This window comes from Nicotiana tomentosiformis, chromosome 9, assembly GCF_000390325.3.
Source record: "Nicotiana tomentosiformis chromosome 9, ASM39032v3, whole genome shotgun sequence".
Lineage (NCBI taxonomy): Eukaryota > Viridiplantae > Streptophyta > Magnoliopsida > Solanales > Solanaceae > Nicotiana > Nicotiana tomentosiformis.
In genome coordinates, this window is record NC_090820.1 from 59,993,229 (window position 1) to 60,011,538 (window position 18,310).

Genomic DNA, 18,310 nt, shown 5'->3' on the forward strand with positions numbered 1-18,310 from the left:
GATATCGGGGTCGGAATGTGATTCCGAGAGTTGGAACAGCTTCTTTATATTATTTGGGACTTGCGTGCAAAATTTGACGTCATTCCGGGTTGATTTGATAGGTTTCGGCGCGAGTTTTAGAAGTTGGAAGATTTGAAAGTTCTTAAGTTCGATTCTTGGTTCGATTCGTAGTTTTGCCTTTGTTTGATATGATTTGATACCTCGAGCGAGTCCGTATTAGGTTATAGAACTTGGTTGTATGCTTGGACGGGGTCCCGTGGGCCCGAGGTGTGTTTCAGACGAGTTTCGGATGGTTTTTCGTGGTTGTGAAGAGGTTTGTGTTCTGGTGTAATCGCACCTACGGACCTTGGGCGCAAGTGCGATGGTCGCAGGTGCGAAGATGGAGGTGCAGGTGCGAGAAGCGCTAGACTTGGCAGTCTCCGCAGGTGCGGAGAATTTGTGCACATCAACGGCTCCACATAAGCGGATTCTGGGGCGCAAAAGCAAGAGGAAACGCAAGTGCGGTTGGACATGCGCACCTGCGGTTGCGCAGATATGCCTAATTATGTCGCAGGTGCGGTCACGTCTGGGCAGAAAAGAGAAATTCGAGGGTTTGATTTCATTCTTCATTTTTGGACTTGAGAGCTCGGAATTTGGCAATTTTTCGAGGGATTTTCAGAGGAAGCTTTGGGGTAATAATTCCTAACTCATTTTTGGTTATATTCCACTAATCTATCATTAATTTCCTCTTTAATTTCGAATTTTAGGGGTTGAAATTGGGGGGAAAAATTGGAAGAACTTCTTCAATAAAGATTTCGAGTTTTGAAAGGGGATTTGTGGTCGGATTTGATTAATTCGTATATGGTTGGACTCGTGAGTGAATGGGTATTCGTATTTTGTGATTTTTACCCGATTTCGAGTCGTGGGCCCGAGTCGACTTTTTAGGGTGAATTTCGGAGTTTTTGTTAAAGTATTGATTTCATTAATTAGATGAGTGTATTATGGTTGTATTCATGATATGCAATTGTGTTTGGCTAGATTTGGACCATTCAGAGTCGGATAATTTAGAAAAGGGCATTCTTACGGACTGATTGAGCTTGGTTCGAGGTAAGTATCTTGCCTAACTTTGTTTGGGGGATTTTTCCCTTAGGATTTGAGTCTTCTATGTTGACTATAGTCTGTGTACACGAGGTGACGAGTGCGTGCTCGGACTTATTTGTAGAATTTTGGCCTTTTAGGGTACTTAGGTCCTTATATTCACTGAGTATGAAGTTGTTCTTGATATGATTAAGTTCTTATTTACTAGTTTCACCTCTACATGCTTTAATTAGAATCAATCGCTTTCAGGATTTACTCTTATTACCTATTTGACTCTTATTTGACTTAACTGAAGATGTTACCTCTTATATTGTCATGCTATCTTTTCATAACTGCTTATTTGTATTTGGAATTATTATTATCTCATCCTATAATTTGTTCAGTCTTAATTGAGGTTATGATTATCTTTCCGCTGCTTATCCTTAATTGAATTGTTGAATATCCTTCGAAATTCCTCAACCTTAAAAGAAGTTTTAGATATCCTATATCTTAGTCGACTTGTTTTATTTGGAATTATTTGACTCGTGTTAGATTCCCTGTTGTTGAAATGTATATTGTGGGATCGTTGCTACATATTAGTTTTCCCTTGTTGAGTTGTTCTTTTTACGCCTAGCATTCTTTACTGTGGTTATTCCTTGTGAATTGGTTCTACCGCTTCTTTGTGATTTAAAGTTCTTGAGTTGATTTACTTTTCGTACTTTGTATTATTGTCATTGTTGATGTTGTACTTGTTGCGGTAAAGCACGAGGTTTCTGCCATGCGGTTATTGTATGGGGTTGCGCGAGGTTTCTGCCGTGCTATTGTTACTATTGATATTTACACATGCGGCGTGACAATGCGGGATATATATTAAAACCTGATGTAAAAGCGGTTGTAGTTGCTGAGTTATTACTTGTCTTTGCTGTATTTGTGATTTCGAAATTTAGGTTGTGTTCCATTCACTTTGTCTATGTCATTTTCATGATATTCCGCTGAAACTTGTTGTTTCCTTCCTTATTGCCATTACTGTATTGTGAGCTATACTGCATAGTCTTTATGTAGACATCATACTTCTGTTGTTCATATACTTATACATGTCCAGTTTATTAGACCAGTGGGTGTCTTGACTGTTCCTCGTCACTGCTCCACCGAGGTTAGTCTTGATACTTACTGGGCACCGTTGTGGTGTGCTCATTCTACACTTCTGTACATTTTTGTGCAGATCTAGATACTTGTTTGTTGGCTAGCTGTGTGGACTGTTGCTGTGGATACTCAAGTTAAACCTGGTGCTGCATTCGCAGGCTTTGGAGTCACCTTCAAGTTTTCGTTTTGCACTATTTATTCCTATTTTTGGATAGTTGTATTTAGAGGATAACTTGTACTACCGGTTTTGGAAATTGTAAGAGATTTCTATTTAAATTGTTATATGTTATTTAAATAATGTTGTTGTTTCAATTAATGTTAGGCTTACCTAGTCCCTAAGACTAGGTGCCACCATGATACCAAACGGAGGAAAAATTGGGTCGTGACAAGTTGGTATCAGAGCTCTAGGTTCATAGGTGCTACGAGTCATAAGCGAGTTTAGTGTCTTGCGGATCGGTACGGAGACGTGTGTACTTATCTTCGAGAGGCTATGAAACTATTAGGACAATCTCACTTCTTTCATTTCTATCGTGCGAGCTTATTGATCTCAGAGTTTGAACTTTTATCATTCCATTCTCTCACAGATGGTGAGGACACGAGCTGCAATTATAGACGACGCTGCTCCCAAAGCAGGTATCGCTAGAGGCAGAGGCCAATGAGGAGTAAGCGTCGCAGCCAGAGCACATACCAAAGCAGCAGTTGAGGAGCCACCAGTAGTTCCAGTTGGGGAGCAGGTACCGGAGGCACCTGCTGTTACCCCCGGACTTTAGGGGACCTTAGCACAGTTCTTGAGCATGTTTGGTACATTGGCTCAAGCGGGGCTGATTCTTGTTGCACCAGCTACTTCACAGACCGGGGGAGGAACCCAGTCTCCCGCTGCCCACACCCCATAGCAGCGAGTTCATGTTGGTAAGGTTCCAGGTGTCATGGCGACACAGACTGTGGTTCCAGTTCAGCCCATAGTCAGGGCAGCAACATCTGAGGAAGAGCATCTTAGACTTGCAAGGTTCAAGAAATATGACCCTCCTACATTCAGTGGTTTCGTTTTAGAGAGTGCACATGGTTTTCTGGAGGAATGTCACCGCATTCTCCGTACTATGGGTATTGTGGAAACGAGCGGGTTTGCTTTTACTATGTTCCAGCTTAAGGGAGCGGCTTATCAATGGTGGCGGGCATATGAGTTGGGCAGTCCAGCCGAGTTAGCTTCACTTACATGGGTTCAGTTTTCAGAGATGTTCCTGAGAGAGTTTGTACCTCAGCCCCTTCGAGATGCATGGCGCACGGAGTTTCAGCATCTGCACCAGGGCACTATGTTAGTGTCAGAGTATGCCGTGAGATTTAGTGATTTGGCCAGGCATGCACCTGCTTTGGTCGCCACAGTTAGAGAGCGTGTCTGTAGATTAATTGAGGGACTTAGGCATGATATTCGTTTCAGCATGGCTCGGGAGTTAGAGTCAGATATTTTGTTTCAGTAGGTGGTAGGGATCGCTAACCGAGTAGAGGGCATGTGGGATCAGGAGAGAAAAGACAAGTGAGGCCATGACAGAGAGTATATGTGAGATTAGGAAAGAGAGGACAAGGAGATGAGGAGGCCACGTAGACCGGAGAGATCTACTGGTCCTTATTTTGGAGGCAGGGTATGACATGGTAGAGGTTTAGTGGGTCAGCCAGTTTAGTTTGCACTTTAGGCTTCGCACAGTATTTCAGGTGCTCATGGGTCTCAGAGTACCAGTACCGCACAGTTCCCACAGCCACATCGGCAGAGAGGTTACTTTGAGTGTGGAGATACCAGCCACAGGGTGAGATTATCCTAGACTTCGGACATATGTGTCACAGCGGGGTATTCAGGTGAGTAGAGGGCGCCCAAGAGGGGAAGGCCCATCCCGTTGATTGTGTCTCATATAGTAGGCTGGAGGCCGCTGTGCCAGATGATGTCATACATGTATGATTTTGATTTATTACAGAGGGGCACCATTCATATTTTGATTCGGTTCTGCTTATCGGGGCGAGTTCCCCTATTTGTTGTCCAATCTATGGGTGAGTTCATGACTTAGTATTATGTTTAGGTGTTTACCCTTGTTGGGAGACTCTATGAGTGGTATCCCATGTCTATCGTTTGTTTCTATTCATTATTGAGAGTTTCGAGGCTAGAAGTGAATTCATGTTGTTTATTATGGCAGGTTTAATGTGATTCCTGAGTAATTTGGTTACAATTTGTGATTTGATACTCTACCGGGGTGAGAGTTTAGTAAGTGTTGTAATTTTATTGGCAGAATTGAGTTAGTGGGAGATTTCAATTGGTATGATGTATATTCGGCTTGTGATTCAGAGTTGAGGGTGAGACCCTCGCGATTCCATGTGATTTGATATGTTTGAGCCGAGCTGCGTGCCGCGGTGGAAGGTTATACTAGGATGAGATCCTTATGATTTGTTCATGTACTTTGATTTTTCCTTTTGAATTGATTCGTAGTATGGTACTGTTAGAGAGTTGTGCCTGTCGAGCTTGTTTGATATTTCCCTTATGTGTTTCTCTTTACATATTCAGTCATTTTAATTCTGTCTTCTTAAGTTTTAGCTTGCGGGGTCTTCATGTTTCTTGCATCGTTGTCAGTGTTGTGGAGGTTTGAACAGGGTTCTAACGGATGCGAGTCTAATTGCCGGTGCTGGTTTTAATTACGGGCAGTTATTGTGATCAGAAATGTTATTATGGGCCTATGTGTGGTGTGTCTTGTTGTGTGGTCATACGTTGTGGGTGTAGGCAGGAGTTGTTATAGCTGGTTGAGAGTGATACCGATTATGGATTTAGAATCGGGTCTTTTGAAGATAAATGGAAGGTGAGATTTTGACTCTAAGGCTTATCTGTGTTGATAGAAAGGATAAATTACAGTTGGGATGTTGTCGTCCGGCTTATGTGGATTGGGGTGATGTGGGGTCCCCCGCGGGTGTATGTTGGATATGTACTTTCAGTGATTTGAAGACTTCGAGGCGATTCTTAGCACGTTCGAGGACGAACGTTTGTTTAAGAGGGGAAGAATGTAACGACCCGGCCGGTCATTTTTAGAATGTAAGTCCCGTCCGGTGGCATAAGGCTCTGAGCAGCTCTGTATTATGTGTATTGACTTGTGTGCGTGGTTGGTTTCAGTTACCGGATGATTCGGAGTGATTTGGGACACTTAGTCCCTAAAACGGAAGCACTTCTTAGGATTTTGACCGTAGTTGGAACTATGTGAAGACGACTCCGAAATAGAGTTCTGTTAGCTTTGTTGGGTGATTTTGGACTTCGGGGCGTGTCCGGACTGTAAATCTGAGGTCTGTAGCTAATTTAGGCTTGAAATGACGAAAGTCGAATTTTTGGAGATTTGGACCAAAAGTGGACTTTTTGATATCAGAGTCGGAATGCGATTCTGAGAGTTGGAACATCTCTGTTATGTTATTTGGGACTTGCCTGCAAAATTTGACATCATTAAGGGTTGATTTGATAGGTTTCGGTGCGAGTTTTAGAAGTTGGAAGATTTGAAAGTTCTTAAGTTCGATTCGTAGTTTTGCCGTTGTTTGATGTGATTTGAGACCTCGAGCGAGTCCGTATTAGGTTATGGAACTTGGTTGTATGCTTGGACGGGGTCCCGGGGACCCGAGGTGTGTTTTGGACGAGTTTCAGATGGTTTTTTGTGGTTGTGAAGATGTCTGCGTTCTGGTGTAATCGCACCTGCGGACCTTGGGTGCAGGTGCGATTGTCGCAGGTACGAAGATGGAGACGCAAGTGCGAGAAGAGCTGGACTTGGCAGTCTCCGTAGGTGCGAAGAATTTGTGCGCATCAGCGGCTCTGCAGAAGCGTATTTTGGGGCGTAGAAGCGAGAGGAAGCGCAGGTGCAGTTGGACATGCGCACCTGCGGTTGCGCAGATACGGTTAATTATGTCGCAGGTGCGGTCACGCCTGGGCAGAAAAGAAAAATTCGAGGGTTTGATTTCATTCTTCGTTTTAGGACTTGAGAGCTCGGAATTTGGGGATTTTTCGAGGGATTTTCAGAGGAAGGTTTGGGGTAATGATTTCTAACTCGTTTTTGGTTATATTCCACTAATCTATCATTAATTTCCTCTTTAATTTTGGATTTTGGGGGTTGAAATTGGGAAAACAATTGGAAGAACTTCTTCAATAAAGATTTCGAGTTTTGAAAGAGGATTTGTGGTCGGATTTGAGTAATTCTTATATGGTTGGACTTGTGAGTGAATGGGTGATCGTATTTTGTGATTTTTACCCGATTCTGAGATGTGGGCTTGGGTCGACTTTTTAGGGTGAATTTCGGGATATTTGTTAAAGTATTGATTTCATTAATTAGATGAGTGTATTATGGTTGTATTCATGATATGCAATTGTGTTTGACTAGATTTGGACCATTCGGAGTTGGATAATTGAAAAAAGGGCATTCTTACGGACTGATTGAGCTTGGTTCGAGGTAAGTATCTTGCCTAACTTTGTGTGGGGAATTTTTTCCTTAGGATTTGAGTCTTCTATGTTGACTGCAGTCTGTGTATGCGAGGTGACGAGTGCATGCTCGGACTTATTTGTGGAAAGTTGGCCTTTTAGAGTTCTTAGGTCCTTATATTCACTGAGTATGAAGTTGTTCTTGATATGATTAAGTTCCATTTACTAGTTTCACCTCTACATGCTTTAATTAGAATTAATTGCTTTCAAGATTCACTCTTATTGCCTATTTGACTCTTATTTGACTTAACTAAAGATTTTACCTCCTCTATTGTCATGCTATCTTTTCATAACTGCTTATTTTTATTTGGAATTATTATTATCTCATCCTATAATTTGTTCAGTCTTAATTGAGGTTATGATTATCTTTTCGCTGCTTATCCTTAATTGAATTGTTGAATATCCTTCGAAATTCCTCAACCTTAAAAGAAGTTTTAGATATCCTATATCTTAGTCGACTTGTTTTATTTGGAATTATTTGACTCATGTTAGATTCCCTATTGTTGAAATGTATATTGTGGGATCGTTGCTATATATTAGTTTTCCCTTGTTGAGTTGTTCTCTTTACGCCTAACATTCTACCGTTTCTTTGTGATTTAAAGTTCTTGAGTTGATTTACTTGTCGTACTTTGTATTATTTTCATTGTTGTTGTTGTACTTGTTGTGGTAAAGTACGAGGTTTCTGTTGTGCGGTTGTTGTATGGGGTTGCATGACAAGGCGGGATATATATATATATATATATATATATATATATATATATATATATATATGTGTGTGTGTGTGTGTGTATGTATGTGTGTGTGGGTTGCGCATGTGGCGAGACAAGATGGGAACATTGTTATGCACGTGTGGCGAGAGAAGGCGGGCACTTACTTTATTACTGCACACGTGGCGAGACGTGTGTCAGGGATTGATTTGTGATGATTTATGGCCTGGAGGCAATCTTGTTGTTGATATTTGTGTAGTGGTATACATACCTGTGTGAGCTTTATCTTGTGAAAGCTGTGAGAAAATATTCTACGTGTTGTCCGTTCTTTTTCCTTATGCTTATTTGCTGATATGGGCTATGGTAGGACACTTGCACAAGCATACACGTAGTTAAGCATTCTTATCGGATAAGAGGTGTTCTTGATATTGTTGAGCATAGATGCTCACCCTTGTTTACTTACCTTCTATGTGAGAATGGCTCTATTGGCACGTGAGTCGCCAGTGCGGTTATGAGGTGTTATGAGGGCACATGATGCCAAGTGTTTGGGTTCAGGTATTGAGACCCGTGAGTTGTGATTTGTCCGAAGTTCGGTACCTCGTGAAGTTGTTGTCTAAAACCTGATGTAAAAGCGGTTTTAGTTGCTGAGTTATTACTTGTCCTTGCTGTATTTGTGATTCTGGATTTAGGTTGTGTTCCATTCACTTTGTCTGTATCATTTTCATGATATTCCGCTGATACTTGTTGTTTCCTTCCTTATTGCCATTACTGTATTGTGAGTACATAGTCTTTATGTAGACATCATACTTCGGTTGTTCATATATTATACATGTTCAGTTTATTAGACCAGTGGGTGTCTTGACTGTTCCTCGTCACTACTCCACCGAGGTTAGTCTTGATACTTACTGGACACCGCTGTGGTGTGCTCATTCTACACTTCTGCACATTTTTGTGCAGATCTAGGTACTTATTCGTTAGCTAGCTGTGTGGACTGTTGTTGTGGAGACTCAAGGTAAACCTGTTGCTGCATTCACAAGCTTTTGAGTCACCTTCAAGTTTTCGTTTTGCACTATTTGAACCTATTTCTGGACAGTTATATTTAGAGAATTTCTAGAAAACACTTTGTAGAGCTTATGACTTGTACTACCGATTTTAGAAATTGTAAGAGATTTCTATTTAAATATTTAGATGTTATTTAAATAATGTTGTTATTTCAATTAATGTTAGGCTTACCTAGTCCCTAAATCTAGGTGCCATCACGATACCAAACAGAGGAAAAATTGGGTCGTGACAAAGGGTTTGGTTATTTTTTCAATTTTGAAGTTGTGGAGCTCGGTTGGAAGTGATTTTTGGAGGGCGTTTCATCACAATTGAAGGGGAAGGTAATCCTTACTTGATTTTTATGTCAGTTATTGATTACGCATAGTTTATATGAATTAAAGGTAGAATTTAGGGGTTTTGTACTATGAATTTGGAGAGTGGATTTGATTATTTTGGGTCCATTTGAGGTTGAATTAGATAAAACACATATATTTGGACTCGTATCGGAATGGGTGTTCGGAATTTGTGAGTATTATCGGGTTCTGGGGTGCGGGTGCAGGGTTAACTTTTTGGGTTTACTTTGCATAATTGATTCAAGATCTTAGCTTTATCATATGGAATTATTTTCTATGACTTAATTGATGATAGTAAGTTATTTTGGCTAGATTCAAGCTGTTCGGAGGTTGATTCACGCGGAAAGGGCTTCTTATAGTACTATTTTAGCTTGCTCGAGGTAAGTATCTTACCTAAACTCTGTTGAGGCACTAGTTTTCTGAGTTATTTATGATAGCTACGTGCTATGGGTGGCGCACAAGTGTGGGGTTGAGCCCATGTGCGTGCATCGGGGTATTATTCATGCTTGGGGTAGTGTTGACCGAGGACATGACCCTTGATAGGAAGGTGTGGAGGTCGAGGATTAGGGTAGTATGTTAGGTAGAGATTATTCATACCGGTAGAGACCCCACTATGTAGGATTATACTGAGTATGTTGTTGTTGTTGTTGTTGTTGTTGTTGGGATAGTGCTTAGGCTATGATATGCCTTGAATTGGTTGCTAAGCTTAATGATGTGATGTTTTCTATATTTGTACCGCTGTTGTGAACTATTTGAGACACGTTTGTGGTTACATAGAGGTTAATCTCCTGATTAAATCTGATAATTGCTACTTTCATGATGTATTTGCTTGTTGAGCTATGATAGCACACATTGCACATGCATATATACCTTAGCGTGTCACTTATATCAGTCTAGGAGTGTGAAATTTGATGTTCATTGATAATGTACATGTATTCTTGTATATCTGCTTTATATGCGATATGGAATGGACTGGTAGCTTGTGACCACGTCAGGTGGATTATGATATCATTGATCATGTGACCATGCCTGGCGGATTGTGATATTGAGCGTGTGACCACGCCAGGCGGATTGTGATATAATTGAGCATGTGACTACGCCGGATAGATTGTGATATTGAGCATGCGACCATGCCGCGGAGGATTGTGATATTCAGCACGTAAGTTGTCAGTGCAGCACGTGAGTTGTCCGTGTGGATCCGAGATAATGTTATGAAAGAGTTGTTCGTGTAGCACGTGAGTTGTCCGTGCGGTTGATATTATTCGCATGTGAGTTGTCCGTGCGATTGACATTATTAGCAATGAGTTGTCTGTGTGATTGATATTATTAGCACATGAGTTGTCCGTGCAGTGTGTGGATATGGATTCATCCTCCTAAGGTCACCCTTTCATATCTCTTCTTGATGTTGTACACGTGGTTTGAGGAAAATTGATAAGTGGTTTAGTTCGGTTATTGAGATTCTGAGGAAAAGCGAGCCGATGTTTGATTTGGTTATTGCATTTCATCTTTATTTGCATTTTTCTTAGTGGTTTACCTGATTTGTTTGCATATCTTCTTTATATGCTGGATTGTTGACTGAGCAGAGTACGTTAAGTTATTCTATGCTCCAAGGTGGCTTCTATATGTGATTCATGACTGGATCATTTTTTTGATTTGTACTTGTTGGAATTATGAATTGTATAGGTGATTAGCGAGTATCATTTATAATTCTTGTCTCTATTACCTCATCGAGGTTAGTTATGATACTTGTTGGGTACATGGGATCTACTCATACTACACTCTGTACTTAATTGTACAGATCTAGGTATTGGACTGAGTCACCAGTAGCTGAGGCTTGTTGCTGAGTTATCTTCGGAGAGACGAGGTATAGTTACATCTCGACCGTAGCCTTGGCGTCTCTTTTCATTTTGTAGTGTTCTTTCATTCATACAATATTGTTATTTGGCATCTAAGACTTGTGTTTTCATTTTGGAGCTCATGACTTTGGATTTACCAGTTTCGGAAGATTTATTATGTATCGACACTTTTATGTTATATTGATGGCTTTAGACTTATAATATTTTCTTCATTTCTGTTATTATGATTCGTTATTGTTATGTTCGCTTGCCTAGCAAGTGCGTTAGGCGCCATCACGATCAGTTGGTGGTTTTGGGTCATGACATTTACTACAGTAGCAATGCATTTATAGTTTCTAAAAGGCATTAATAAATCTTACTAGTTACTCGTCGGTTTTTGAGAAAAATGGGTGTGCTGGCATAGGTTTTTAAGGGGCCAAGCACAGAGATTTCTGGGTTATATTAAAAATAAGTGGTTAAAAGAATTGTAACGCAAAATTTGAAAAATATCATAAACCACAAGAAATATTAGTGTTATGAAACCAAACCTAAAATTATCCCTTATATTTAAAATGACAGAATACATTGACAATCCCTTAAACTTGTCAGTATATTTCATTTAAATACTTGAACTAGAAGCTTTTTCAATTAAGCACCTAAACACATGATAAGGTGTTTCTACTAAATATTTTAGAGCTTTTAAAAAACTTCTATGCGTGTTCTGAAGCGCCCATTATGTGGATAAGTTAATATCACCTGCTCCATTAAACAAAAGACGGTCCGTTAGAGAAGAAAAAATCAAGAGCTATTTTTTTTCAAAATAACCAAAAAAAATAAAAATATCAAGTGTTTGATGGGAACACTTTATCAAGTATTTAGGTGTTTAATTAGAATTGTCTTAGTTTGAGTATGATTGGTTGTTGCCATGTGAGTAGGAGGTTACGGGTTTGAACCGTGAAAATAGCCTCTTGCAAAATGCAGGGTAAAGCTATGTACAACAGACCCTTGTGGTCCGGCTCTTCTCCAGACCCGCTCATAGCGAGAGTTTAGCGCACTAGGGTGCTCTTTTAACTCTTAGTTTGAATGTCTAAATAAAATTAGTGATAATTTTAAGGGGTCGTCGATGATTTCTCTATTTAAAATATCATTATAGCGGTAATGTGTCATAGTAGCGTGGGTGTTGTGTAATTAGAAATTGTTACTACTCTATTAGACTATTCAAATGTCAACTTTTCAAGGTGCACTTGATGAATTTTGAAACTCACCACAAAATGGTCGGTATAACGGCTTCTCCGATTCAATCGTTTCGGGTTACCATGACCGTAGATTAGCCTCTCTTGAGAAAGCCTCAGCACAATTGTAGCTATCTCCTTTCCTTATAAAATCATAAACCTCCTCTTTTTGGCCTCAATCCAATTCTCTTTGCATCTCTACCAGAGTTTCGTCGCCAACAGTTTGCTGTGGAATGGCATGGAGATATGTCGGCTCAACATTTCTGAGGCTGGAATCACGTCTTTCTTGCATATGGTATCATCGTATCATTGTTTCTTCATAGAGTCATGCATGTTTGGGTTTGTGGGTGGGGTTTGTATAGAATTCATTGTCTTCTCTAATATGTTTCATTATTTGTACGTTATCATGTACCTATATGTATTCTCTTTCAACATCGAAATTATTCAATTGTCGGTTCTTGTTGTTTTTGTTTTTCAATCTACAGATATTACAAAATCTAAATGGGTCTGCCTATAATCAAAGTGGTACGGACCTATTATATTATACTTTTCCTTCTAAACGTTGTATAATTATGAACACTATGATTGCCACCTTTTATTTTGGTGGTGTGGTGTTATAACTTTCTAAACTCCAGTGCACATATTTTCAGAATATACTGTTTCCGTTTTGGGAAATGTGACAAATGTGATTCAACAATGGTTGTATATTATTTTACAAGTCTTACTCATTATTTTGTTTTTGGCTTCTTTTGTTTCTAGGACCATACTGCTGGCATTGCTAACTAACAAAGTCCCATTGCTTGTATAATTATATGAAATTTGGATTCTGCTGGCAGGTAAGCACTGAGATTCCATATGTGCAATGTTATTTTAGGGTGATTGATTATTTTCTTAACTTCCTGGATCACACAGGCATTATACTTAAACACTGAACTAAAAGCAGTTACTTTCCCCAAATTTTCTTCTACATAAGAAAATGTTTTAGGATGGGTCTCGACTAGTTTTTGTACCTGCAGCAAAGTTGTATATAGCTTGAAAATTTGTGTGCTAACATCTCAGAGGGGAATGTGTGTCTTTCTTCCCCTACATTACTCTTTTCTTCGTGTTTTTTTTTTGCCTTAACTTCTGCTTGCATCATCTAGCAGTTCTTCATAAAAGCTTTTTGTTATAGTGGGTTGTGTTCGATTGTGATGAGAGAAGCAGGGGGTTATGTAATGTGGTTGAGGTTTTGCAAATGATTCTCTTCTTATTCTTTTCAGGGGTTATCCAGCACTCCGTTGCGGAGCCACATGCAACAATAGGGATCCAATTGAATCCCCTTCATTGGTAAATTGTACTGCGTAAATAGAGTTAAAACAACCTTTCTGTACATAAATATTTTGAATCCCCTTAACATAAGAGAATACGTGTTGAAACCCTAGTTGTGCCATTTTTGGGTTATTTTGAATCCCCTTGTCAAAATTCATGACTCCGTTACTGCTTGTAAAGTTGATAATTGTTTATCTTGCCAACATAAATTTGAAGTTCATTTACTTTTCCGCTTCAATAGAAATTTCACGGACATAATGAAGCATCTTCTTCGTGATTATTATTTAAGATACTGCATTTCCTTGTAAAAGTGCTTTGACTGTAATTCTACATACATGCCTTTATTTTGACCTGAAAATGGTTGGACTTGTTAGGATTTTGGTTGTCTCTGTGCTAATACTCTCAAAACGTTCTATACAAGTTCATTGTAGATAGTTTAGAAGGTAGTGGTTTCACTCCTCTAATTGATTATATCCAATTAGAAAGTTCAATTGTGTACAAAGAAGATAATATTTTTTTTCTGGTGATGTCTTACTTGTATCGTAGGAGAATGTTACAAATCTAACTCTGATTGTCGTTTTCTTCTCCTGCACTTTATCTCAGGTCTCCTCATCTTCTGGTATCTTGAAAGATAGATACTGTTCATAGAATTTCTTGAAAATTGGACTCTAAAGGAAAGCAAACACTTAGCTTTTGAATCAAATGTGAGGTAAATATTTTGGCTAACCACCTGAAATTCAGTACACCTACTGTTGTTTATTCTAATAGCATCTGGAAAAGTGCAGAGAATGCACAAGTACATGTTATAGTGGCATGATTATTTTCTAAACTTCCTGGATTATACATGCATGATAATCTTGGTATACCGAAATAATTTCGCTTTCCCAAATTGTATCTACTACTAAACTGGTTAAATAGGGGTAAGAATCACGTGTTAACCAATTACCACCAATCACAATTTATTAGAGTGTATGTTCTTAAAGTCATTTGATATAGGCATCAACGAATTGAACCTGTGCTGATGGAAATGCAGAATGGGGAGAGCAAAATTAAAACTGCATAAGTTGGATGGTAGCAACCGCATAGGAGTATACTCAAGGCGAAAGAAGGGACTCTTGAAGAAAGCTAATGAGCTGTCAGTGTTGTGTGACATTGACATCTTTCTTGCCATGTTTTCACCAGGTGGAAAGCCTAGTGTATACAAGTCAGATAACAGGTACTTTTTTCCCACCACGATAACTCAAGATTAAGCCTTAAATTTCCATATCTTAATGTTATAGGTCTTTGGAGAGAAAATTAATGCGTCAATTATTTTGTTGTAGGAAATGTGATTGTTACTTTTTGATGCCAAGACACTTTATCCATGTCTACAATTTATGAGATATGAAGTATTTTGTGGCATCCACCTGAATGAAAATAGGCTAATTTTAATTATTATGCGTCTTTAAATCTGACAAACATTAGAGACCAGTTTTTGCAAAAGCCTTTCAATCGATAAATCTTAAATCCCCTGCATTCTTCTTCCTCCAGTAGCTTTGAGGACATGATTACCACCAAGTTTGCCGAAGTAAATCCAGAAGAAAGGGCAAAAAGGTAACATAACACATTTGTATGAATAATTGTGCTGATGAAATAATTGAATGCGTTAAGAGTAATTCTTTGAACTCTTCTTTTACTTGATAAGCAGGAAGATGGAGTGTCTCGATGTAAGTCAACCTTATGTCTTTCCGTTCATATGTGCATTTCAATTTTCAAGGTGCTTTTCTAGTGATGCATTTTTCTGGCTTTGAACATTTAGACAATAAAGAAAGCTTGCAAGAAGTCTGATCATGATGTAGACATAGGAGAGCAGCTTTGTCCTGGGTATGTTTCATTTCACTGCCAAGTAGTTATATTTACCTATCTTTTAAGAAATCAAGGCCTATCAGGTTGACATTTTTTACTACTGAAAATATTTCTTCTCATTCTTTTTCAGGGATTTGACAACGGCGGTATTAATTTTATTTATCACAAATATCACTATGATTATCAAATTTGTTACCATTGGTAGCAATGCTAGTTAGATTTACTGAGTTTCTTGTGCTTAATGTAGGATATCAATTTTCTCTCACAGTCATTAAGAATTCGACTTTCAGACATTGAGGGTAGACTCAGGTAACTTTGATCTCTTTCATTGTTCATTTTTTTCAAAAGATATCTTCCAGTACAAACATAAAAGCATAATCATAGATTAGGCCTCTTATGATTGGTTTCGTTATATATTTAGTCATTTTTATAAGAAAAACCCTGTTATTTTTCTTCTGCAGGTGTTAAGAAGTTGTATTATTCGTTCTTGAATTATTACAAAGAACAACTATTTTAGATAGGAGATAAAGCCTCAGAAGTTTATAATGTCTGGCAGAATACTTAAAAAGTTGGTTTACCAAATGCTTAAAGTTTCACAGTTCTATTAAAAAGCTAGTGATTTTTCCACTCTTGATTGGGTCAATGGTTCAGGGAGGAAGGAAGTTTATAGATTTTTAACAGAAATCAGATGAAATTGTAACTCACCAGTATTAGTATAGTGCACCTTTTAAGTTAAATTCAACTCCCATGAATAGCACAAAAATTTTCTTTGAAAGAAGTAAAGAAAAACAAGGTGCAAATGTTGACTGGTAGAGTAAGATTGATGCACACATAACTGATGTGCTCGTGACAATGAACAAAGGCTAGGGAAGGGTGTCAAGGCAAGGACCTAATTTTACAGTGCCTTGACATGCAGTTTGAGAAAGCATTTTGTTAGGATATATTTAAATGACATGTGGCTTTGTCATGTCCTCTTATGTAGGCATTCATTCTTCACATACTACTATTCCATTTATGATTCTCATTTAAGAGTTTATCTGATATCAAGCTGTGACTCTACTTTACGAGTTTACGTGGATTAACGAGGCCAGGACCTACTCCTTTTGCAGTTTTGATTTGACCACACTTTGTGAGAAATGAGAAAGTTTGTTGGCTGAGTTGGTTCAATGAACTTTTATTTCATTACTTCACATGATAGTGAATGGATTTTACTGTGTTGGTCCCACAATTGTTATATAAATACTTCTGAAAAATATTTATTTCAAACTTTTCTTGAACATTTTATATCATAAGACTGAACTTATCTCCCTTATGAATAGGAGATTAGACTTTCTCTAAATCAACTTCACATTTGAGGAGAACTTGCTTTTTTGATTCAAAATCCCTTTGTCAATTGCACTGCCAATCATTGCGTCATCATAGGTTTGACTGAGTATTGAGGTTGTGTCTTATAAATAGATGGAGATCATTTCTATTACATATGCTGGATAAACATTCAAATGATAATCAAATGATTCTGTGAACACTTGTGACCTTAGAAATGGAATATACATAGTCTAATGTGTCATGTGTGTGGTCATAGGAATTAGGAAGTAAAGTTAGATACTGTTTTGGGGAAGGCCAATAAATTATAGCAAAGTTGCTAGCTATTTTTTTGGCTTTTCTGCAGATATGTAAGTTATGAGTTTATCATAAGCATATCCAAATTTCCCACCAGCTAAGTTTACAATGATAGACTAAGTTGGGCAGTATTTTGCAAATCCTTCGAGTAACTTTATATGTTTCATTCTTTGTTTCATGTGTAGCTGAAGAATGTTTAGAAGGTTACATATTCTCCTTTTTCTCTTCCAGAAAAGAGAATTATCCCTTGTTATCAGGTTTAAGATAATTCAGTACAGTATGACCAAACCAAAAAAAAAAAAAAGCAATGAAAGTGTTGCATGAATAAATCAACAGTTAGCTGATTCAGATTTTTCTCTCATGTCCCTAGGTTGATATGCCTTGTTGACTTACTATTATTTCTATGGAGATAGTTCTAAGAACTATAATATGACATTTCTTTTTTGTTTTGGAATATGTAGGCTATGGAAGAATCTTGACAAGATTGACAGTATTCAACAACTTAGGAAATTGGAGAACTCAATATCAAAATCTCTTAACGAAATCGCGAAACATAAGGTATACTTAATTCTTGCTTCACCTGGCATTCAATAACTTATGCGCAGCCAATCACCACATTTATTATGAATGATCAAATTTACTCATTATTGTTAATTTAATCGATGAAGACCTCAAGGGCCATAAAGGGAGTACTATTGTTGGATATATATTTGGTTAAACCTTTTAAACTCACTTTGTTTTCTTAAATAAAAGTATTAAAAAAATCTGATTTATGTGATACCCTGGCATTTCTTAGAGTAATATGTTGTCTCTATTAAAATAATAGAAGCGTGGTGTTATATTGATCCTCTTGCCGTGGATTGTAAGCTACTTTCTTTATTAACAGTTTATAACTACAAATAAACAAAATGAAAAGAGCTGCTTATAGAATATTGTGCTTGGGTGTAATGTTTCCAACATATCCATTATTTATCTTTTGATTTTCTTATTTGTCCATATTTTAATTAAAGCTCATAATTAGTGTTAATTAATGGGTAAATATAACGTGCAATGATGAGTTAAAGAATTATGCTTTACAGTTTATTGTAAATTAAAATATTGTAATGAGCTCTGTTTGCGTTGCAGTGTGGGATGGGTTCATTAATTTTTGGTGCTGGGCAAGATTTTCAGCCTTCTTCAGCCCGACATGGGATGGATTCACCTTTGAACTTTGATGCTAGGAAAGAGCTCCATCCATGTTCATCAGTCCATGCTTGTGATAGTGAAAATATTGATGTAAATGAAGGCATGAATTCATTCGATTCATCTTTACTTTGTGATACTGGGCAAGACTTCCAGACTTCTTCACTGATGCAGCATGGGATGAATTTGGGGCAAGAGCTCTATCAATGTTCATCAGTCCACGGTGGTAATAGTGAAAATATGGATGTATACGAGGACTTAAATTCATTTCCACTAGAGTGAGGAACCACCTTTATGTGCTTCAGACTTCCAATTATCATGTCCCTTTTTAAGTAAAATATTTTAATATATGATCTAATTGGCAGTGATATCTTTATTACTATGTCTAATAAAAACACAATATTTTTGTCCCGTCTTCCTTCTCCCATGCTCCCTCAATACTTCCTTGTTTGTACTGTAATCATAGTTTTTATTTTATCTGCAGAAGTAATTATTAGCTTCTGAC

At 38.1% G+C, this 18,310-nt stretch overlaps 1 protein-coding gene across 11 annotated transcripts in view; it reads left to right on the top strand.

The window, feature by feature from the left end:
• The first annotated feature begins 11,890 nt into the window (after nucleotides 1-11,890).
• The window catches only part of LOC104090386 (uncharacterized), a 28,254-nt gene continuing 21,834 nt past the window's right edge, over nucleotides 11,891-18,310 (top strand). For 2 of the 11 annotated variants that reach the window (XM_070185551.1, XM_070185550.1), the window contains exons 1-11: nucleotides 11,894-12,145; nucleotides 12,336-12,686; nucleotides 13,762-13,867; nucleotides 14,192-14,374; nucleotides 14,689-14,751; nucleotides 14,846-14,864; nucleotides 14,957-15,021; nucleotides 15,134-15,149; nucleotides 15,251-15,312; nucleotides 17,085-17,181; nucleotides 17,749-18,083. In XM_070185551.1, the coding sequence (XP_070041652.1) occupies nucleotides 14,193-14,374; nucleotides 14,689-14,751; nucleotides 14,846-14,864; nucleotides 14,957-15,021; nucleotides 15,134-15,149; nucleotides 15,251-15,312; nucleotides 17,085-17,181; nucleotides 17,749-18,083 (839 nt within the window). In that variant the 5' untranslated portion in view covers nucleotides 11,894-12,145; nucleotides 12,336-12,686; nucleotides 13,762-13,867; nucleotide 14,192. Of the gene's footprint in view, nucleotides 12,146-12,335; nucleotides 12,687-13,109; nucleotides 13,177-13,761; nucleotides 13,868-14,154; nucleotides 14,375-14,688; nucleotides 14,752-14,845; nucleotides 14,865-14,956; nucleotides 15,022-15,133; nucleotides 15,150-15,250; nucleotides 15,313-17,084; nucleotides 17,182-17,748; nucleotides 18,084-18,310 lie in introns of all 11 variants that reach the window. The other 9 variants (XM_009595459.4, XM_070185553.1, XM_009595460.4 and 6 more) reach the window with 9 other exon arrangements.